Source organism: Lipophrys pholis, assembly GCF_963383615.2.
Source record: "Lipophrys pholis genome assembly, chromosome: 12".
Taxonomy (NCBI): Eukaryota; Metazoa; Chordata; class Actinopteri; order Blenniiformes; family Blenniidae; genus Lipophrys; species Lipophrys pholis.
Window position 1 is genome coordinate 3,279,488 of NC_137641.1, and position 24,432 is coordinate 3,303,919.

The 24,432-nt window shown below is 45.0% G+C and overlaps 1 protein-coding gene across 1 annotated transcript; it reads left to right on the forward strand.

Moving 5' to 3' along the window:
* Positions 1-1,498: 1,498 nt before the first annotated feature.
* naa25 (N-alpha-acetyltransferase 25, NatB auxiliary subunit) lies at positions 1,499-23,966 on the forward strand. Its single transcript, XM_080476374.1, has 24 exons — positions 1,499-1,574; positions 8,632-8,717; positions 9,315-9,453; positions 10,966-11,084; positions 11,167-11,241; positions 11,318-11,425; positions 12,338-12,416; positions 13,437-13,548; positions 13,632-13,721; positions 14,352-14,524; positions 14,661-14,773; positions 14,847-15,054; positions 15,616-15,705; positions 16,468-16,648; positions 18,264-18,363; positions 18,441-18,592; positions 18,680-18,805; positions 19,378-19,621; positions 20,124-20,247; positions 20,330-20,395; positions 20,643-20,740; positions 20,834-20,944; positions 22,845-22,985; positions 23,170-23,966. Exons 1-24 carry the CDS (start codon positions 1,517-1,519, stop codon positions 23,290-23,292), a joined length of 2,916 nt encoding a protein of 971 aa, XP_080332500.1. The 5' UTR covers positions 1,499-1,516; the 3' UTR covers positions 23,293-23,966.
* Positions 23,967-24,432: the final 466 nt, after the last annotated feature.

The following is a 24,432-nucleotide window of genomic DNA, read 5'->3' on the forward strand; positions in this document are numbered from 1 at the left end:
TAAAAAAATCACCAAAAAGATGGGAAATTATCATTGAGAGATGGAAAATAACCAAATAATGGCCATAAATAAACTTTGAGATGAAACAACTGAAAGAAGTGTGAAAAAGATTTGCGTTAAGAACTTTTACAATTAAATAGCGATCACGTAAAGATTCACAAATATGTGATACAGATTATAAAAGGGGCAACAATAGCCAGGAAGAGATGGAAGAATAGGCGAAATACCTCGAGAACAACCACGAAAAGGCTCAAAAATAGGGGATTAACAACCAAATAATGAACACAGAGGTGTTTAGAATAATCACAAACCAATCAAATGAATCTCAAAAAGATGGTTGATGACCAAATACTCATCTAAAAACAAGAAATGACAAAATAACCAGGAGAGAGTGGGAAATAACCAGAAAGACAGGTTGTGAAATGTTTAGCGCCGGACTACAATGACCTCAAACGAGAACATGACTTTAAAAAGACACTAAAAGGACTAAAAACTAGCTAAATAAATAAATATGGATTTCACCAAATTTAGAACAACCAAATGAGAGTGGGAAATTACCAAATAGACCAAAAACTGCCATGGCAAGTGGGACAATTGATTAAAAAATAGATTAATAAAATGTTCTGATGGAGAGAAGACGATGGTCACGAAAAGGATAAAGACACTAAAATAATCCAAAAAGATGTGAAATAACCAAATATAGATCAGACTTCAAAACAACTAAATGAAAGTTGGAAATTGCCTAAAAGAAACTTGAAACTATGGTAACAAGTAAGAAAACAGATATGAAGAGACGAAGATGATATGAAAGAGTTATTTAACAAGTAATTACCACAAAAAGAGTCAGAACTGCCATCAAGGAGGGAAAAGATCATCACAGCTGCAAAAGCACAAGTGAGCATTTACCACAAAGACTCATAACTTCTACAAGAAGTTTGAAAATGATCATGACACAGAAATACCTGAAGAAATTGTTAATAACTGAATATAAATCCAAAAACAATAGAAAAGGTAAAACAAAGTGTTAAATGACCTTAATGATTAAAAATCAACCAGGTTTCAAAGTTAAAGTTTATGAATGAATCATTTTAATTTGTATTAGTACTAACATTTCAATTGTATTTATTTTTAAGTGTTTATAGTAATACAATTATATATATAATCTTAGATATTTTGACGCATTCTTTTAAAGTACAGTATAAAACATACATATATTATTTATACACAAATATGAAAAGATGCTATTTAATTAAATTTTTATGAGGCTTCCAACCTGAACCAGTTCTATTATACATTCAAATAGGGTTAGACTTATATTTTTGAATTACCCTACACTCTAATACATTCAATCTTAATCTATTTTGACGAGGCATTTCCTTTCTGAATGTGAGGGATTAAAAAGTCGTATGATGTGTTTTATGGCCGCTGCCGGTCTCCGTTCCTTGGAAAGCTTTTAATCCCCGCAGGCGGCCGCAGTGCGCATGCGCAGACGTTCCCCCAGCAGGTAAACTCCACCATGGCGGCGCGAGGCCATGTGCAGGACCCCAACGACCGCAGACTCAGACCCATCTACGGTAAGCCCTCAATGAGAAGCGGTGTGTCCGGGTGCCGCGGAGCCTCCCGCGGCCGCCACGGTGCCCTGCAGCCGGGTGCCGGAGGCCGGCGGTCAGCGGCGCGGCCCCCCAGTTCTCCCGGCGTCCCCGGCCCCTCCGGCTCCAGCCAGGGACTCCGCTGCCCGCAGCGCCCCGATGACAGGGCACCTTCCCCGGGTGTGCCGGGCGGCGGGTGGAGGGCGTCTGCGAGCGGAGGCGCGTTTAGCGGGTTCCCCCTGCACGCGGTCCCGGCGGAGTTCAGTCCGTGAATTTCGTGTGATTGTTGCTATTTTACCCTGAAAGGCGAAGCTTCGAGCTAGCGGGCGCTTTTTGACAGCTAGCTTAGCTCGTTAGCGGGGAAGCGGCTCCGCAGCGGGCGGTTTGACGGGGAAAGCGGCGAGTCTGTGCGGACTGGCAGCCTCTCCCCCGCGGAGAGGAACGCCCAGCCTGGAGCGGCGGCTGCCGGGGACTCTGTGAGCTCGCTGCAGCCAGGTAGAGGACAATGCTGCGGAGCTAAGGTAGCAGCTAGCCGTGAGCCGAGCAGCGTGGGGCTGTAAGCCCAGGAAACACTGTGTGGAGCTCTCACACTCCTCCGAGGACTGTGGGGGATGTTTGTAAAAATGTCTCTTTTTGCAGGTATTATAAAATCCCATTCTGTGTGTAAGAAATCACTATTCTCCTCAGTTACCTGCTAACATTAGCATCCTAGCCTTAAATATTTTGATTGTAATACCAGCTTGTACCACATGGTGGTGTCACGAGTCAGTCTGCCAATTGTCTGAGCCATGAGCCAAAACCATCTCTCTCAGTCGTTCTTAAAAAGTTTCCTGTCCAATTCACAACGGTGTAGTACCTCTGCCAGGCCTATAGGTGGCGCTGTAACGCTGCCGCAGAAACAGAGAAGAAGACACGGAGCATGAAAAAACATAGAAAAGGGCAAATCCAGCATGTGTGCTTATTAAAGCGACGAGCATCAGCAGCTCCACCTGGAGCAGGTAGTCCGCCATGTTGGTGGTGTTAATGACGTCACGGAGAGGGAGGCGGGGTTATAGGTCGAGAGGCGGGGCCATGACATCATCGGGTGTTTTCAAATTCCTCTGCTCTGGAGCACGTTTAAAAAGAAAAACCTTTTCACACGTGTGGAAGATCAGACGGTAACCATGGTTATGCGAAATGGAGGCGGCGTGTGGGCGGGGAACAACAGAGGTGGATTGTCACAGGAAGTGACTTCCCGTTTTCCCACGCCAACGTTTCAAATGAAATGGCATCGTTTTCATTGTAGAAAATGTTCACGTTTGCACGGGAACTTTTTGAAAACGTCATCTGTTTATCAAAAATAACAACAAAAGATCCGTGTTTTAGAAGTTATAACTCAAACCGATGACTTGCGCCGATTGTAATCTAAAAGACGACGTGCACTGTGGGCCTCCAGCCAGCTCAGCTGGTAGAGCATCAGACTCTCCATCTCAAGGTAGAGGGTTCATGTCCCACGCCGGGCACCACCTTCCCGTGGGCTCTCCACCTGCAGGAAGGTTCTTAATGGGTGTAATGTGATCTGGGTGACGGTGCTCAGACTGACACCCCCACCACCCAGGGACGAATAAGAGGGAGGGGATGGATGGATGGACGTGCACCGTCACTGGTCAGATTGATTATCTTCAATCGTACGGGCTTCTGATTGGACGATCTGCTTCGGGTCCATGGTGACGCTCCGCAGGACGGAGGCCGTTTGAAGGAGATCGTCCTCCATCAAGGGTCAAGCCTGGCGACACCCGTCTGACCTTTGACCCTTTCATGTACTCAGTCTCATGCTCACATGATTTGATGATCTTATACACTGAAGATGGTAGACATACACTGATACTGCACGTTTACATATTACGAAGGTTTTATGGTATTTATTAAGTACTCAATTTAGTACTTAAGTATAAATTTCCTTGTCTTGTGGTGTTTTTACAGTAGTTTGGAGTGCTGGGAAAGGTGCCGTCAAATAAAGTGTTTATTATTATTATTACTCTTATCTGTAGTCCATATAGTCAAGTAACCAAAGGTTACTACTTGTATTTTAAAAAGTTATGTAACAATAAATGATTTGGTCTTGAATCTGGACAGAAACGTTTTGTTTCGCAATTTCTCTGCATTTTTTATTTAATTTAAAAAGAAATTAACCAGATTACCTGCTGTTACATCCACAAGACTTTAATATTTCCTGATTGGAGCCTGACGAGTTTTAAAATCTTCTGCAGCTTAATTTCAGTAATTATTTCCATTCCTACATCAGCGAACAATCTAATATTGTTACTTCATAAGTTATTTATTAAAATTATTAATCTAATTAATTAACCTGCAAAAACAGATTTTTCTTTTCCTTTTTAAAATACATTAATTCCAGACGTCGTCGTAGGTTCTGAGTAGATTTTGCCGCTTTTTTAAAAATAGATTTTCTAAAATGAGCGGTAAATATCAGATTATCCATAAAATATCTGAACTAGCAGCGTTTGATTAGACGGAAACGTCAGAGCTTCATTCAATACGTCTGTTTTGAGCCGAGCGGGCTCCCGTCAGTGAACGCCTCATAGAGACTGGATTTAATCTCTCTGGATGATGAATAATAATCCACATAGAGAGAATATAAAAGCTCTCGGGAACCACGTGGTCGTTGTGCCGTTAAATCTTCTGATATGTCCTGATGGTCCAGCGGGGATCGACGTCTCAGGAACTCCTTTTTACTCCTTTTCGGCTCAATGCAGGAAGAAAAACACAGTGGATGCATGTTTCGGCTCGTATTTCTTAAAACTGCTGGTCTTTTGTCTGTATTGTGAGTGGGGTTCCACAGGGATGCTAAATTTCTGGAAACTTTCCATGGGAAGTCAAGCTGGGGAATTCTGGAAATATTCCAAATTTGAAACTTTCCATGAAAATTAAGGGAATTTATGGGAATTACCTGGAAATTTGGGGTAATTTAAACAAACTATCATATACAAACATAAATGTAAATATTTGTGTTTTGTCATAAGGAAACGTCCATGTGAAATAATACAATTTAAAAAAAAAAAAAAAAAAAAAAAACATGACATTTCAACAGATTTATTTGAGTAGAACTTTAGTTTTAATTCTTGAACAATGAACAATTATTTTAATGAACAACATGAACATGAACCCCCCCCCCCCCCCCCACCCACCCAATAAAAAAGTAAAATTCCCCCCACCCCCCAAAAAAAGTCCCATTCTAAATTCTAAATGAAAGGAGAAGCAGCATCACAGTTGAGGTCGCTCTAATAAGCTCGCCTCTTAAATGATCAATGAAGTGAAAAATAACTTACATTTAGCGCCCACCTTTCCAGCTCGCTAGCTACTGTAGGAATACATTTTGATTAGATTTTTGCAAGTTAAACAGTAATACCATTATAGAGCAAATATATTTACCCCATAATATAATAAAAAGCCTACTTGACTTCATATAATCCACAGGCTCAACTATGTGGCTTCAATAGTCTGGTGCTTTAGGCTCAGAGTGTGGCCTCCAGGGTTTAATCAATCATCTGTGCATGGGATGGAGAAGTGCACAGTGAATGCAGGGGGCGTGGCCTCAATAGTGCATGCAGGGGGCGTGGCCTCACTAGTGCATGCAGGGGGCGTGGCCTCAGTAGCCCTGCAGTAAGCAGTGCTGTGTGCATGTGATGGAGGAGTGTACTTGCATTAAATCTGGTTGTTTAAACATGATTATGCTACAATATATTTTCACCAACTATATTTAGGTTCCCTGTTGAGGGCCAACCTGCAATCTTATAAATTTCTGTATTATTCCCATAAATTCCCGTTTATTCCCATGGAAAGTTTCCAACTTTGATAATTCCCGGAATTTTTCAACCCTAATTGTGAGTAAAATCCGCTTTTAACTAAATAACTGAAATGTTTCTAGATTATTTTTCTGAAGAGTTGTTGATGTGAAGTTAAATCAGAATAATTAAAAGCTCGTGTGTGTGTGTGTGTGTGTGTGTGTGTGTGTGTGTGTGTGTGTGTGTGTGTGTGTGTGTGTGTGTGTGTGTGTGTGTGTGTGTGTGTGTGTGTGTGTGTGTGTGTGTGTGTGTGTGTGTGTGTGTGTGTGTGTGTGTGTGTGTGTGTGTGTGTGTGTGTGTGTGTGTGTGTGTGTGTGTGTGTGTGTGTGTGTGTGTGTGTGTGTGTGTGTGTGTGTGTGATGGGCATCTGGTTGTTTTTGTCTCTAGCTGTTTTTGTACGTTTTCATTGATGGATTATATGAATCGCAGCTCGTCGATGTGATTGCGCAACAATAAAATGTCAGAGTAAAACGTAAGATTCCACGGAATAGAAACTAGCGTAGCGTGAACAGGGCCCTCGATGTGGCAGTCCTGTGTTTGGAGTAGGGCTGCAAACTAGTGTTGTCACGATACCAACATTTTGGTACCGATACCGACACCAACATGTATTTCAATACTTTTCCAAATAAAAAGAGATGTGGATGTAGCAGCAGCCATTGTTTCCCTTCCCTCTCTCTCTCTCTTTTATTCCTCTCTTTCAGACTCTTGCTCTTTGCTGCTCTGTTAGTGATGCACTCTATTTCTTTTTACAGAGTTTCCACAGGTCGTTTGAGTCAGTTACCCATGCTCACTCTCACACTCTCACATGGAAGCAAACGCCATGTCATTGACGCAGGCACATCCGGTATTCTTTTCAAAGTACAAGCTCGGTTGGGAGAAGATTGTTTTGAAAATGCGTTGTTTTGACTTTTATTTTGAAGTTGTGTCCAGGAATGTTTGTTGGTAAATAAGGTCGAGTATGAAGAGCTTATTCAGTTGCGGATCTCGGGTCGGAGCGCGGGAGCCCCCACCCCGTCTCGGCCATTTTTTTTTTCACAGCTCTCGAAAACCGGAGCGCAAAAAAAATTAAAATAGAAATAAAAAAAGGAAACCGGAGCGCTGTTTTCCACAGTTTAGATTATCCAAAACATCCTGTAACCCCACCCCCCATGATCACGTAAAGAGCTGTCAATATCTTGCGCCCACCCTCCACGATGGCTCTCCTGGAGGGATCCCCGGTCATTCGCCACGCTCCCACGTCTACAAGATCCTGAGTGAAGGAAAGTCAGAAAGAGCAGCAGCCGGCCGACGCCCCCCCACAGAGAGACCGACGACTCCTCGGTGCAGATTACAACCGTGACGCTGAACGGTACCGGTACCGGCTGGGCCCAGTGTAGTTTAAAAGTTTTAAAGGCGTCAGTACCGCGATATCAATACAGTACCGGTATACCGAATAACCCTACTGCAACTAACGATTAGTTTGATAATCGATTAATCGGTCACTTATTTTCCCGATAAATCGGATAAAAAAAGAATAAAGAAACATCTCAAATTGTAAGACCAGTTAATATTGAACGATCCAAACACCAAATGTGTTCTGGTTATTTAAAAGCACATAACTGAGCCAATACAAAGATGTATACAATATATACATACACACACACATATATGAGATGTATAGAAAATAATTATTAAATCAGAATTAATAAACTTGAGGGAGCACATACAGTCCAGTTTCATCCTGAGTGGACCAGACTGGTAAAATATTACTATAATAACCTTTAAATTTACACGTCAAGCTTTTCTTTGTTGTTGTCACAGTGGATGTAATGAAATTATCTGTATTTTTACAAGATCAAACGGTTAGTACTGAAAATGACGACAATCTTAAAGTAAATTTTCATGAAACATTCTGGTGCAAAATACAATGAAATATCAAAATAAAACTTATAAATCCTCTATAACCTCCTTGCTTGGTGGGACCAGACTGGAGCCTCTTAGTGGGTTTTGGCCCTCGGGCCTTATGTCCTCTGCTGTTAAGGGAAAGTCAAACTGACGTAGAGCGGCTCCACAGAGCGGCTCTGTGCTGCGAGGAAGCGACGATGATTCAGATCTCAAACTAACCTCCTGACACCACAACATCTGAATACTCCGATAATCCGGTCCAGCCCCGAGTAGTTTGGTCGTTTCAGTGTCGCTCGGCTTGAAATTGACGAGGACAACCTGTCCGTTGTCCTCGTCAGGCAGGTTGTCCTCATTAAGGTGCGTTAACAGGCAAAAGAGACGTGTCCGGTACAGGGGGTCGCTCTTACCAGGTCCTCACAGGTTCTACGGTACCGCCTCCGCCTCGCTCCGTTCCACTGGCTCTGCAGGCTGAGGTTCTGTTTTTAAACTTTATTTCAGTTGGCCAACGCTGATGAAGCTCTGAAGGTGGAGTAAACGGCTCCGCCACATGGCCAGAGACGCTTAAATCACGTGACACAGTGAATCCATAATGAAATTCATCGCCAACGCTTTTAATAATCACATTTTATGGAGTTTAGTGACTCGTTGTCGCAGCTCTAGTTTGAAGAAAAACCCCCTATAGCTTTTTGTTTACATCCCACTACAGCTGCAGCTATCAAATATTTTGGTAATGCAGTATTCTATGAAATATTCCATCAGTTAATTGAGTAATCGGATAAAACATAGTTTTGCTTAAAGCGCGATAATAAATATACAATAGAAACGATAAGACAGATCTCATAATGACAACCGATTTGATTCCTATTAAATTAAAAAACTTACATATATTGCTTGTATTTTATGCAAAGTAGAAAAGAATTTTCCTCAAAATTGGCAATAAAAAAAAATCAACTTGCTTCCTTTACTATACTATTATAATATTATACTATTGAGGCTTCAGGTCAGAAGAAATTCCTTTGTTTGTTTTGTATTTTTATTTCCATCGTAGCCTCAAAGCATCTATTCCTGCTGTTCTATCAGTTGGTTGACTGACGCAGGTCACCGCAGCATTTCATAGCAGGTTGTCTTTGGTCACCGTGACAACCGGTCTCGCAGTGCAACTAAAACCAAAGATTTTTTGCCACGGTCGTCATTTTTCACGTGGGACGGCTGAAGATCTCAGCGCGTCGCTGCCGTGAAACTTGATTCCCACCGGTGTGGACCGCCGATGCCGGAGGATCTCGGATTAAAGTTGCCATTTGTGTCTTTGTTCTCAGATTATCTGGATAATGGCAACAACAAGATGGCCATCCAGCAGGCGGACAAACTGCTGAAGAAGCACAAAGACCTGCACTGTGCCAAGGTGAGTGAGGAGGAGGAAGAGGAGGAAGAGGAGGAGGAGCTGAAGGTCTCCAGGGCGATTCTCTCGTTTCACCATCCCAAGGAGTCGCTCTCCGCTCACTGACGCACTTCCTTCATATTCAACATGAATTCAGAGCATGAATGGAGAAAAATCTCTTCATTTATTTTGAGACATATTGCAAAGCCTCATGATTCGCCCACATTTTTCTTTTTTCTTTTACTATTTATTCTTTTTAGTTTTCCTTATTTAAAGTTTTTTCCTTTATTTTTCTTTCCACCTTTCTTTGAAAAAAATTTCCTGACAGAAAAATCTACACGAGCAGTTCTAATAATTTTTGTTTTATTATATTATTATTATATTATTTTAGCTACTTTATCCTTTTTTTTTTTTTTCAGCCGCTTTAGCTCTTCTGGCTGTTTTATCCGTTTTCATCCTGGAGAATAGAGCGTAATAAATAAATAAAATGAATATTTAAATTGTGAAAGCTTGACGACAGAGGAGCTGGTCGTGTGAGAAGACGTGAGGTTTCTGATGTTGGATCGGTTCCTGTGTAACTGAGTAGTTCTGGTGGGGGGGCGGGGGGCTCACCTGGTTCAGGTGCTGAAGGCCATCGGCCTGCAGAGGACCGGGAAGCAGGATGAGGCCTTCACTCTGGCACAGGAAGTGGCCACTCTGGAGCCCACCGACGACAACTCACTGCAGGCGCTCACCATCCTGTACAGAGAGATGCACCGCCGTGAGTGCAACACACACACACACACACACACACACACACACACACACACACACACACACACACACACACACACACACACACACACACACACACACACACAGTTTTTTTGAAATGTTTTCTTACTGTAAATGTGGCAGTACCCTAAAATAACTCATTTTGAAGGTCAGTACATCACAATGTAGGAATGTTTTTCAAATAAAATCTGTGGGAAAAAAAATGTGTGTATTGCCCTAAGTACTCGGTATCGGTGAGTACTCAAATGCAAATACTCATACACTACGCATTTTGGAAAAAACGTATCAGTGCATCCCTAATTTATATGTAACTTTTCCACAAGGTGATTTTAGTGTTTCTGGAGGGATGAAGAGGAGAAAAGCAGATAAAAACTTTTAATCTTTTTGGGTTTTTTTTACTCCAGATATCAGTGGTCCACACTTGAATATGTCTTCTTATATTCTTTTTGACAGAAATGGGACAAGGATTATGTACAGTCACTGACGTTTCCTTTTTTTTTATATATATACACATATATATTGGAACACACCATGAACTGAACTGCCCTCCCTTTACACTTTAAAACCACACTCCTGGACTTGCAGAGACTAGAAAAAGATCAGATGAACATAAAGCCCATGAAGGTGGGGAAGGGATCCAGAATAATAAAACAATATATATTATACCCAGAGTTATTGAAAAAATGAAGACAAGAAAAGGAATTAAAATAACAAATGCATGAAATGGAAAATATGCTGGAGGTGCTGCTGGAGGTTGTACTAGACAGAACTTGGTTCATCCAAATGTTGTTATAAAAGCTCATTTCCTGCTAAATCCACTTCCTAAAGGTTCTCCAGCAGAACTAATCGTCCCCATACTTGGACTGACGTCCCAGAAGTGAAGACAGTCTGTCCTCTCTCTCCCTGGCTTGTTTCAGGTTTTAAAAAGTGTGTTGCTCCAACCAGCCAATCAGAAATCAAACCCTATATAGTGTCATTGGGGGTTCAGCCAATCCCAATCAAGGTAGGCCCTCCCTTTGACTCCTCCCACAATTAAGCAGCTCTGCTCTGGCACATGGCACCACGAGAGGAAGTACTTCCTCCTCTTCCCAAGATGGGCATGTGTGGGCGGAGCCAGTCCAGCTCACACAGACACAGCAGATTCTGAATGTAGCTCCTATGATCCAATGTTCAAATGAGGAAAATCAAGGAGGAGCGAGAAACTTAGAATACTGAAGGTTTCTGGACCGACCAGACCAGGAGGAGGAGGTGAACAGCTGGAGGAGGAGGTGAACAGCTGGAGGAGGAGGTGAACAGCTGGAGAGTGAGCTGATCCAAGGAAAATGAAAACCAAATTACTCGGTGAATCCAGAGAAAAGCCGTTGATGTTTTCTCTAAACCAAGAAGAAAAGTAACGAGTGTTTGAGTTCGGGGGGGGAAATATCTACGTGGATCTCCGACCTTAATCCAGCCTGTTTGTGTGCGCCATTTATTTTTAAATGTGTGGTTTCCTGCACAGCGGAGCTGGTGACGAAGCTGTACGAGGCGGCGGTGAAGAAGGTCCCGCTGAGTGAGGAGTACCACTCGCACCTCTTCATGGCGTACGCCCGCGTGGGCGAGTACAAGAAGATGCAGCAGGTGAGGCAGCGTCACGCCGGCCGTTCAGCTCGACCAGGCGCCGCTTTGTTCTCCAGTAACCTCCAGGATCTCTCCTCCGCAGGCGGGCATGGCCCTGTACAAGATCGTCCCCAAGAACCCCTACTACTTCTGGTCCGTCATGAGCCTGGTGATGCAGGTACGCCCCGTCACTCCCGTCGGTTAGCGCCGCTCCGCTGACGAGCCGCCAGGATAACGTTTTGTTTGTGCTGCAGGCGATCTCTGCTCAGGACGAGAAGCTGGCCCAGACCATGTTCCTGCCGCTGGCCGAGCGAATGGTGGAGAAGATGGTGAAGGAGGAGAAGATCGAGGCCGAGGCAGAGGTGAGGACTTCCTGAGTTCTTCCAAACGTCACTGCACTCCTTAAAACAGTCATCATGATCATGTATTCTGACCTGGAGGGTGAAATTAAATTAAAGTTTGATTAATCTTCAGCTGTGAAACGTTCAAATTTCAATTGGATCATTTCATGCGTCTCCGTACAAAACGTAAATGAAAAATCGTCTGTGTTGAAGCAAACTGAAAATAAAACATCCCTTTTATTTTGAAGTGAAACCTTCCGTTGAATGGTTCTCTGAGGCACTGAAAGTGCTACTTTTTGAAAACACTCCGGCTCGCTCTCCGTGTAAACGGAGGAAAAGTACAAATGATAGAAGACTCTCCAACTGGGTCTCCATGGAAACAGAGAAGCAACTTTATGAAAACTGTGGAACAGGAAAACGGTCCGTCTCCATGGGAACGGGGGAAACATATTTTAAGGCGCTCCGACAATGTTTCCCATTAAAATGCATCATTTGTGTTTCCGTTTCACGTTTACATAGAAATGGCAGAGACACTCAATATGATGTCATTTTCATATTGACCCACTAGTTGGTGCTGTTGTTAGTTTTATTAATGAAACCACACACGCACACACACGCAGCAGAGAACAATGAGCTGCAAACATTAACGCTGGGAGAACATTCTATTGGACAGACCACTGTCACACTAAAACTACCAAGTTGGATTGTTATTACGCCGACTGTCAAAATAAAAGTACCAAGTCCAGGAGAATATGAACTGGGAGTCATGACACCATGGAGGAAACTTTGTTCTGATTGGCTCTACTGAGCATGTGCAGAACTACGGGTTACGACAGCTGCAGTAACCAGGAGCAGCGTTTCTGAAAACCTGAGGTGGCAGTTTGTGTCCGTACTCACAGGAGTTTGTTGTTTGTGTTGTTGGTGTGACTGCAGGTGCAGCTGTACTTTATGATCCTGGAGCGTTTGGGAAAGTGTGTGGAGGCTCTGGACGTCATCAGGGGTCCTCTGGGAGGTAACTACGCCCCTCATGAACCCCCACGCCCCGCCCACTCCCCTCACGAACCCCAACGCTCGCGAACCCCAACGCCCACGCCCCTCACGAACCCCAACGCCCACGCCCCTCACGAACCCCAACGCTCACGAACCCCAACGCCCACTCCCCTCACGAACCCCAACGCTCACGAACCCTAACCCCCACGCCCCTCACGAACCCCAACGCTCACGAACCCCAACGCCCACGCCCCTCACGAACCCCAACGCTCACGAACCCTAACCGCCCGCGCCCCTCACTCATCCTAACCACCCGTGCCCCTCACTCACCCTAACCGCCCACGCCCCTCACTCACCCTAACCACCCGTGCCCCTCACTCACCCTAACCACCCGTGCCCCTCACTCACCCTAACCGCCCGCGCCCCTCACTCACCGTAACCGCCCGCGCCCCTCACTCACCCTAACCGCCCGCGCCCCTCACTCACGCCCACGCCTCTCGCCAACCCTCACGCCCCTCCTCTCTCTTTCATGGGACGTTCTGTCATCAGTCCAATGGGTTCCTGAGGGTTTATTAAGTGTCTGGGGTTCTGTCTTAAAGACGTCATCATCTGAGCCACTGTTGCTCAGTGGGTTGGGTCATGTTTACCTTTTATTTCTGGTATGTTTCCAGTTTTATCATTCTTTTTAGCCATTTTTTTGTTTCTTAGACTTTTTTCTGTGACATTTCAGTAGTTTTATTCTTTCTTTACTCCTCTTCACATCATTGCTCATGGATATAAGTTAGTCATATAGCTTTACAAAAACAACTAAACTGAAGAATACACCTGCATATTCACCTTTTCTTCCACCTTCGATTTGAAGCTTTGAGTGTACAAATCATTACCAGTTCAGTATTTAAACTAAAACGCATTATAACTCGTCCTGATTCTGTCAGTTTGACTCTGATTAGAAGAGAATTTGTTGAGGAGATCGAAACCCAGAGCAGGATCTCCGAGACTCTGAGAATAACGGAGACGTTAAAGCATCTTGTTGTTTCCACAGAGAAACTGACCAGCGAGCTGCAGAGCAGAGAAAACAAGTGCATGATGCTTTACCGGCGGCTGCAGCGCTGGCCCGAGTGCAACGCCCTCGCTCACAAGCTGCTGCTCAAGAAGTGAGTGAAGAGTTCAGATTGGCCAGGACACCGACCCACTCTGTTAATAACATACCTGTTACCTGCTCTTCTTTGGTTTGCAGCCCTGATGATTGGCAGTTCTACCCCGCCTACTTCGACTCCCTCTTCCACCTCATCGATCAGTCGTGGAGTCCGCCGGAAGACGGTGAACAGTGAGTGGACGGGAACTTTCTACGCAGAACGAAAACAGTGAACAAAATGTGATTTGTTGTTGGATTACGGCTTCCAGCAGCTCCCATCAATTCAAAGGCCGAGTTATGATTCAAATGGGACATTGAGTAGATGTGTTGCCATGACTACCGATAATGACAACGTGTGGAGCGTCCCGTTTCCGTGACGACGTCCAGATTTTGCCACAACATGCGCGACTTTTTGTTTCCGCCACAACCTGCTCAGCTTTCCATTATTTTGTCGTCCTGTGTCTGTGACAATGTGCTGACTCACCGTTCTGCGGCTCCACCTTTCTGACAGCGAAGGGTGGCGTCACATTTCCGTGACCATGTGTACAGCGTCATGACGAGTGTGACGTTACATTTTTGTCTAGCGTCACGTTGCCTTGACAAATTGCAGCGTTGCATTCCCCTTGCGACGTGCAGCCTCGTTTTTCATGATGACTTTCTACTGAACACTGTCAATAGGAGTTAACGGTCGCTGTGATCATCACGCTTTCAGAACAAACATTAATGAAGGGCTGAATCGTTGTTGTGGTTTTTGGGTTGATGTTCTTTTCTTTCGACATTATGTGACCTGCAGTACGTTAAAGCTTGTGTGTGTGTGTGCAGCTGTCCGGAGGGCTTGGTCCATCACACCGTGGCCGAGGTGGTGAGGTTTGTGGAGGACAGAATCAAAGTAGAAGACTGTAAAGAGTCTCGCTTGCTCAGAGGACCGTACCTGGCTCGTCTGGATCTGATGCACCGCCTGAGAGAACGAGGCCTCCCTGAAGAGAGCCAGCTGGGTAAAACTCCCTCCTCCTGCCTGTGTGTGTAGTGTGTGTAGTGTGTGTAGTGTGTGTGTGTGTGTCTGTAGTGTGTGTGTGTCTGTAGTGTGTGTGTGTCTGTAGTGTGTGTGTGACTGTGTTGTTCTCTCACCAGGAGATCCTCTGGAGCTCATGGTCCAGATCTTTGGCCAGTTCGGGGACAAGCCGTGCTGTATCACCGACCTGAAGCTGTATCTCCACCTACTCCCTCCCGACCAGCACGTCCAGGTGAGTGTCTGCAGTGCGCCCCCGGCGGCGTGAGGCGGCGCCGCGTGACGTGATGCGCCTCCTCTCCCTGCAGTTCATCAACCGCCTGAGCGAAGCCGTTCCTCTGGGCGAGCCGGCGGACGACGGGCTGCATTTCCCCGATGACACCAATGCCCTGCAGAGACACCTGTGTGTGTGTCAGCTGCGCCGGGCGCTCGGGCTGCATCACGCGCTGCACCCGGACGGCAAGCTGCAGCTCATCGCGGAGCTCAAGGCGCACTACCGCCACGGACTCAAGTTTGGTGAGTTTGTTTACGTCCAGCAGTGCGGCGCCGTTTCCAGGTGAAACGGTGGCGTTGGGTCAGAAGTCAGAGATCACAAGTTAAAGGTCGAGGTGTGTGGCGACAACACACAGCCAAGGCAGTATTAATTAGGCATTTAATAAGTACTCGTATTGGTACTCTGTGGTATCAAGGAGCTCAAAGTTAGTACTCATACTTGTCCTTTGGAAAAGTTAACTCTCTTTACAGACTCTTTATTATTAAATTTGTAATTGTAGGTGTTTTTGTTGCTGCTTGTAGCACTTGGAGAATTTTTTTAAAGAAAAGAAATAAAATATATCATTCTAACATGAGCGAACCTGAACATAAGCTACCCAACAAATATAAAAAGAAAGGTCGGAGTTACGTGATGCACCTGAATGCAGCATGAAGCTGTTAACCCCTAAAAATCCATAAATTAGCTGCGTCGTCGTTTAAGCTGCAGGGTTCACAGAATGTTGCTGATAGTCCAGAGATTACGGTATTATTGTTTTTATTTTCCGAACTTCTCTAGTCGTTTCTGACTTGTGGTGTGTTTCTCAGGTACAAACGCTCTGAAGACGGAGCTGCAGTTCTCAGATATGTACTGTCTGATGGCAGCTCACGTCTATATCGACCTGTGGAAGGAAACCGGTGAGTTTCACTGTTTTCTCCCGTTTTTATGCAACTCATCAGGAAAGTCTGATCCAGATATCTCTAGAAAACCTGTGAACATTTAAATGTTTCTAATCTCTAGATAATCTATTTTAGATTCTGGCACCATTTACTTCATCGGGTTTCAAGTGAAAACCCAGGGTTTTTTAGGGACCGAGCAGAAAGGCTGGGAGGAGGAGGAGGGGAGGAGCGGGATGAGGGGGGGGATCAGGAGGAAGAGGAGGAGGAGGAGCAGGAGCAGGAGATGGCATGCTTTTTAATGCTAATGCTATGCTAGTTAGCTTAGCATATTAGCATGTGAGATAAGACCAGATTCCAGGTCAGGGACACCTGGGGAGGAACCTGTGTAACTTTCAGGTGAAGAACATTTAAAGGGGCCAGAGGCCGCGATTGGGCCGACCCCGACGGGCCAGGGGGCGAGGTCCCGTCCAACGATGCTTGCAGCTTTAATTTGTTTTGTTTTTTTCTATTTTCGTTTCCCCACTGAGAATAATTCTGAACTGGAGGGTCGTGATACAAAATTGTTATTATTATTATTATTAAATTGATTAAAATGTTGTTTACTACTAGTAGTACTACTTGTACATGCGAGTTGGAGGTGGAGGAGGGCAGGTCACAGCTTCATCATCCTGAGGGGAAAAAATTTTAGCTCAACTGTAGATCTGCGTTCTGGTTTTAATCCAGAAACGGGTCGAACTGCACACAGAAGAGTGTCGGGTTAATGTGTATGTGTGTGTTTAGGGGACGAGGACATGGCCTGGCAGAGTCTTGGCCTACTGCTGGAGGGTTTGTCCCACAGTCCCTCCAACGCCCAGTTCAAGCTGCTGCTGCTGCTCCTCTACTGTCAGCTGGGAGCCTTCGAGCCGGTGGTCGACCTCTACTCCAGCCTGGACGCCAAGCATGTGCAGCACGACACCATCGGGTCGGTTCACACACACACACCTTCATCATCGTCACACTCACCTTCTCTTTTAATCATTTTTTTGGGAGGAATAATGTCTATTTCTATTATATTATTCATTCGAACAGTGTTTCTATCTTATGTGAAGCAAACATCGCTGTTTGTCAAATTAAAGTTTGATTTCTTTCATATTTTAATTACTATTAAAATCTACTCTCAGAAACCTAAAAAGATTTTTTGCCTTCGGGTGAATCTGCAACTAGAGAACAAAATTAAATTAATGATTTGCATCACTTTCAAAGGAGCTTCATAAATATTGGACATTTTTCAATTTCACCAAAAAGTGTTAGTTATTTTGCTGAAAAAGTTATAATTACTTTTAAAAACTGAAATGTTTTTTGTATTTTTGCAATTTATGTCCTGCCAAAGGGAAATGAAGATGTTTGGTTTTTTTCACTGTTATGAATGTATTTGGTGACTTTAATGTAATTTCCTCCTCCAAGGTTTTGTTTATTAATAAATTTCACAAATGTAATATTTCAAACTTATCGTAAATTAGCGCCGTCATTAATTAATTGTACAATTTTCTGTAATTAATCGCATCGCTTGTAATGGATACTTATTCAGAGAAAACCACCGAATCAACGTCGACTCAACACACACTATATTAGACTACATTTTAATTCAAAGACTATTTTTATAAAAGGTTCTTTTAGCTTTGCATGAAACTGTTTCTCTCTAAGATCAGCAAAACAATAAAAACATCAATTAATCAATTAATTAATTAACATCTAACATCACTTTGGGTTTTGTTAGAGTGCAGGTCCACCACTATCCGAATATTAATATTTCTAGAAACAAAGTTGTAAAGTTATTACATGAACAAAGTGGCAATAATATACTGTAACACACACACACACACACACACACACACACACACACACACACACACACACACACACACACACACACACACACACACACACACACACACACACACACACACACACACAGAGAGCCAGAGAGAAAGAGGAGAAATTCATATTTTACCAGTCTTTCCTCCAGCTTTTAACAGTTTGGAGGCTCCTGGTCAGCCAACATGGCAACCTGTTGTTTTGCTGCAGAATTACTTCTGTGGTCGTTAAATTCAGCTTTTCAAAGTAAAACTAATGACCTTCGCTTTCTCAATCAGCCTTCGGGGAACTTTTAAAGTGAAACTTTCTGCTTTAATATTATTCCACTCGGTATTGTTCTGCTCTGTAGTCACAGGGCTGCATCCAGAGACGCTGCTCATGCTGCTGCTCTGGTAAGGGAGGGAAAGGGGGGAAAAAACGGAAGTAAACAAAACTATGTTAATTACATAAAAACCTTTTTTAACGAATTAAACATTTCAATTCAATTAATCTTATTTTTGACAGCACTAGTGCAAATACATACACTCCACATACATATATAAATCTACATATAAACATTTTGATAATAGTAATTAAAAGTAATTAGTTATAATTTTATGAAAATAGATTTACAAAAAAAACTCTAATTCACACATTTATAAACATACATCCTAGATCTAATTGAAATGCCAGTAAAGGGGCAGGAAGATGCTCGTTGGAAAAGTAACTTTTGTGTTTTTCAGGTTCCTGCTGACCCGCTACGCTGAGTCTCTGGGTCAGTTCGCTGCAGCCTCTCAGTCCTGTAACTTCTCCCTCAGGTTTTTCCACTCCAACCAGAAAGATGTAAGTTAGCTTTGACTGTGAAGGAAACCAGGCCGGCTCCTACAATCCCCTCTAACCTCCTCCTCCTCCTCCTCCAGACCTCAGAATACATCATCCAGGCCTACAAGTACGGCGCCTTTGAGAAAATCCCTGAGTTCATTGCTCTGAGGAACAGGTTGAATCAGTCGCTGCATTTCGCTCAAGTCCGCACGGAGAGGATGCTGCTGGACCTGTTTCTGGAGGCAGATATGTGAGAAAAAGATCCCAGACCTCGCCTCCTCCTGTAACCCCCAGCTCCTTGTGTTTGATTGGTTATGTGTGTTTTGGTGTTTTTCAGCGTTTTGAGTCTGGAGGAAAGTGTGAAGGCCATGTCTCTGTCTGCAGAGGAGGACGACATCCCTTGGGACAACATGAGGGACAACAGAGACCTGACGGTGTTCACAAGCTGGGACCCCAAAGACAGGTAAACAGGCCAGGTGAACTTAACTGGCCATTAATCCACAATATGAGCCCCCCCTTTTTTTTTTTTTTCTTTTTTTTTAATCGCCACTTTACCACAGAAAACCCTCCATTATGACTGTATTTGATTGTGTAAGAAAAATATCTCCATGAAGAGTGCAAGTTATATTATGTGACTTATAGTCTGAAAAATAGGGTAATTCCGGGCCACCAATACAAAGAGCTACCGTAATTTATGGACTATATGTTGCACCTTTATTTTTTTTAAATGATCATTTAGACAGGTCGCCCGTATAACCTTTAAAGTACGGTGTTTCTGATGGGCAGCTTGTATCACATGGATTTGGAAAGAAAAATGTTCATGCCATACACACACTGACCTATTTAAAATGATGGAGCAGACAAATGTCTGCTGATGTAAAAGAGTTTTTGAGTCTGCTGGATATTCCTGTTGATAAAGTGAGTGGCCAACAGACAGCGGAGTTTGTGAGGAGAGGGTTGATAAAACGGTGATAAACTCCAGGTTCAAAGTTGCTTGAGTGTGGTCCTGGGTTGAGCTTTGTGTTGTTGGTGCAGACAGCTGACGGAGGAGCAGCGGCGCCAGTCCCTGGAGGAGGAGTCGGTGTGGCTCAGGATCCGCTCGCTGACTCTGCGCCTCCTGGCCTGCCTGTCTGCACTCGGGCACTCGCAGTCGCAGCAGAACTCTGAGATCGGCAACGAGAACGGAGTGTTGGAGAAGAGCTCACTGCTCTGCAGCCTGCTGACGCAGCTCAGCCAGACTCTGCAGACGGCTGCGCAGACAGCGGACAAACATGTACAGGTAGGAGGCAGAGGGACGCGTACAGGTAGGAGGCAGACGCGTACAGGTAGGAGGCAGAGGGACGCGTACAGGAAGGAGGCAGAGGGAGGCGTACAGGAAGGAGGCAGAGGGAGGCGTACAAGTAGGAGGCAGAGGGAGGCGTACAGGTAGGAGGCAGAGGGACGCATACAGGTAGGGGGTAGAGGGACTCGTACAGGTAGGAGGCAGAGGGACGCATACAGGTAAGGGGTAGAGGGACGCGTACAGGTAAGGGGTAGAGGGACTCGTACAGGTAGGAGGCAGAGGGACGCGTACAGGTAGGGGGTAGAGGGACTCGTACAGGTAGGAGGCAGAGGGACGCGTACAGGTAGGAGGCAGAGGGACGCGTACAGGTGAGGGGCAGAGGGACGCGTACAGGTAGGGGGCAGAGGGACGCGTACAGGTAGGGGGCAGAGGGACGCGTACAGGTAGGGGCCAGAGGGACGATTGGCGTTGACCCTGTGTTCTCCTGTTCTGCTGGCAGTTCCCCCTGCTGGGCCCGCCCTCCACCCGCCTGTCTGCAGCTCTGGCCAGCGGCTGCTGTCAGTGCCAGGCAGCGGCGCTGCACCTGTCGGTTCACCTGCAGGAGCTGGAGGCGGCCGGACTGGGTGAGGAACCGACCAATCGGTGCACAGCTCCGCCCACACGCCGTCCAAACTGTCACTCACCTTGGTGGTTTTCTCTCCCCAGACGAGTCGTCGGAGCTGCAGACCCAGATCTGCAACACCTTCAAGTCTTTAGTAGTTCAGCTTCAAGGTGAGTGTGGGTCCAGACCAGGCAGGTGAACCTCTACCTGTAACCTTACCTGTAGGCTTTACCTGTAACCTTACCTGTAGGCTTTACCTGTAACCTTACCTGTAGGCTTTACCTTTAACCTTCACCTGTAGGCTTTACCTTTAACCTTCACCTGTAGGCTTTACCTGTAACCTTACCTGTAGGCTTTACCTGTAACCTTACCTGTAGGCTTTACCTGTAACCTTCACCTGTGAACTTTTCCTTCCAGAAATCCTGAATAAATGCAAAGGGGATTTCTTGGAAATGACCGGAATCAAGTTGAAAACGCATCCGTCGTTATTAGAAAACCTTGTCTTCTTCGTGGAGGTAAGAGAGAGGCGGCAGCGGCTCCACTTCCTGTTTCCTGCTGGGGCTGTGCTCCGATTGGCTGACGCTGTGTGGCATGTTGTTCCCCCCCAGACGGTCTGCATAGTGTCGTTCGTGGTTAGCTACTGTGCCAAGATCCTTCGGCCGCTGAAGACGAGTCTACAGAAGAAGAAGAAGAAGAAAAAGGACGCCAACACGGCTCTGGTACCGTCCGACTCCTTTTAAACTGATCCTCAAGCTCTGAGGTGTAGAGATAGAAGTTTAGGATCACTGCTGGGTCGGCGTGATAAATTCATCCCCAGATGATTTTCATCTTCTGCTCCAGGAAATCTGACACTTACAGTTGTGCTCATAAGTTTATATACCCTGGGAGAGAATCTATGATTTCTTGGCCGTTCTTCAGAGAATATGAATGAAAACACAAAACCTTTCTTCCACTCATGGTTGCTGGTTGGGTGAAGCTATTTATTGGCAAACAACTGTGTTTACTCTTTTTAAATCAAAATGACAAAAGAAAGTACCCAAATGACCCGGATCAAAAGTTTACATACCCCAGTTGTTAATACCATGTATTGCCCCCTTTAACATCAATGACAGCTTCAAGTCTTTAGTGGTCGTTGTGGATAAGGTTCTTTAGTTTCTCTGATGGCAAAGCTGCCCATTCTTCTTGGCAAAAAGCCTCCAGTTCTTGTAAGTTCTTGGACTGTCTTGCATGAACTGCATGTTTGAGATCTCCCCAGAGTGGCTCAATGATGCTGAGGTCAGGAGATTGAGACGGCCACTCCAGAACCTTCCCTTGGTTCTGCTGTAGCCAATGACAGGTCTTGGCCTCGTGTTTTGGATCATTGTCATTATGGAATGTCCATAAACGTCCCATGTGCAGCTTCCAGGCAGATGAGTGCAAAGTTTCCTCCAGTATTTTCTGATTACATGCTGCAATGATCTTGCCATAAATTTTGGCCTAGTTCCATGTGCCCCTGTAGCTCACAGATCCCAAAACATCAGTGATGCACATCCGTGTTCCACAGTAGGAATGGTGTTCCTTCCATCATAGGCCTTGTTGACTCTCCTCTCCAAATGTAATGTTTATGGTTGTGGCCAAAAAGTTCAGTTTTGGTCTCATCACTCCAAAGGACTTTGTTCCAGAAGTGTTGAGGCTGGTCTCTGTGCTGTTTGGCGTAATGGAAGCGGGATACTTTGTGACATTGCCGAAATGGCTTTCTTCTGGCGAGTCGACCATCCAGCCCATTTTTCTTTAACTGCCTCCTTATTGTGTATCTTGAAACAGCCACACCACGATGTTCCAGAGAGTCCTGGATTTCAGCTGAAGTTATTTGTAGATTTTACTTTGCATCTCGAACAACTTTCCTGGCAGTCGTGGCTGAAATCTTTGCTGGTGTACCTGACCATGGTTTGGTTTCAACTCATTTTCTACTTCTTCATCAGCGTTTGAACACACTGATTGGCATTCTCAATTCCTTGGATGTCTTTTTATACCCCTGTCCTGTTTTATGCAGTTCCATTACCTTTTTCTCGCAGATCCTTTGACAATTATTTTGCTTTCCCCATGACTCAGAATCCAGAAACGTCTGTGCAGCACTGGATGAAAGATGAATGTTCTGTCAGAAACCCAGAAACTCACTGACCTTTTATACACACACACTAATTACAAACAAACAGGTCACAGGTCAGGATGGGAACCTGGATTACCCATTCTAACCTGTTTGTGTCCACTTTTGTGCTTGTTACCAGGTCAAAGTCACTGGGGTATGTAAACTTTTGATCAGGGTCATTTGGTATTTTGATTTAAAAAGAATAAACACAGTTGTTCGCCAATAAATAGCTTCACCCAACCATCAACCATGAGTGGAAGAAAGGCTTTTGTGTTTTCATTCATATTCTCTGAAGAACGGCCAAGAAATCATAGATTCTCCCGGGGTATGGAAACTTAGGAGCACAACTGTAAATCTTTCGACTGAAAATTTACTTGATTTAGATTTTCCATGATGCAGAATTCAGAAGGTTTCTGGAGGGACAGACGAGAAAACCAAACAAAGAACGTTTTCCTGATCGTCGTTCCCCCTCCCCCCCTCCTCTTCCTCAGCCGGTGGTGGTCTGTGGCTTCCAGGAGTTGACGGCCGGTTTGCAGGATCTGCTGTCGGAGGCGTTGGAGCTCATCAAGCTGCAGGAGACGATGGTGACGGCGCTGAAGCTGGCTGCTCTGACGCTGGAGGGACACACACAGGTCGGTGTGGATGCTCCTCTTCCTCTTCCTCCTCTTCCTCTGCATCCATCAGAAGAAGCTACTCCAGATTATTTCTTTGGCCCGGTTCATGGAAACGAGTTTAAAAGAGGTTTTTTTAATCCTTCTAACCTCTGCCCTGTTTGTTTGTTTGTTTGTTTGTTTGTTTGTTTGTTTGTTGTTCCAGGAGGAGGCGTCGTTCGTGCGCAGCGCCATGGACAAGGTGCAGAGCAGCTACCTGCGCTCACTGCAGGAGGCCGCCGACCTCCTGAAGAAACGAGCCGAAACTATAAAAACCCTTAAAATCTGAACCCCCACCCCCACCCTGCATTAAGATGACTAATAACCCCTCCCCCTCCCTCTCCACACCCATCAGCAACCCCCCCTCCCCCCCGCAGTTCCTCCTCCTCTCATTCTACACAATTTCCTCACAGGCAGGAAGAAGACCACGCCCCCTTTCAAAAAGAAATTATCAATATATCCAGATCAAACTAGTGGGAGGTGAATTAGCAGTTTTAGACGAGCTGATGTTAATAAACGATTGTAAATAGCAACGAGCAGATTCCCGCCGCGCTCGACCACTACGTGCTGTTTTTCTGTTGTTTCTCTGGAGGAAGTCCGACGGCCGAGGAGGGGAACCTGCTGCTGCTGCTGCTTTTCAGCCGTTTTCACTTTAAAGGAGGAGCCGACGCTTCCCGCCACTCCCACCGTGTCACTGCTTCCTGTTCACTTTGTTTTTTTCCCTTTTTGGTTTTGTGTGTCGTGTGTTGAAGTGGAACAAACGGAGCGTCGGGGGGAAAAAAGCTGAAAATTTTTAAGGACCGATTTCGTATCAAACTGAGCTGGCGAGTTTTAACCGGAGGAAACAACGAACTGGAGGCCGCTGCCGCCGCCGCCGCCGCCGCCACCCTGATTGTGACGTTGTGTAAAATATGATTGAACCTCAGCAGGTAACATGAGGCCACATAAAATCTCTCAACACCACCGCAGCGTCGTGCAAAGTTCTTCCTCACAAGAAACTCTTACGCCTCGCAGCGGCGACAGTCGCTGCTTGTTCACATTAGCTAAGGTCACGGAGGACAGCGCCACCTGGTGGTTCAAAGTGAACTACACTAGTCCTACTCGGTTAGCTCGCGAGATAAATGGATAAATATGGACGCAACATAATTCACTTATTTTCAAGTTTTAACCTGTTTATATATTTATATTAACACTATATATATATATATATATATATATAGTGTTTATATTCACGCTAAACATGGAAAAGGTTCAAGTTAACGATCCAGTGTGGAGTTTAACGTTCACACGTTTCCAGTGAAAACGCATCGTTTGTCATTTCAGAAAAGTTTCATGTTGACGAGGCAGCATTTTGAAAACGATGTCGGTTTCCATGGAGACGGCAGAATTGCTGACAGTGTAGTTGTCATGTTGGGCCACTAGTGGGTGC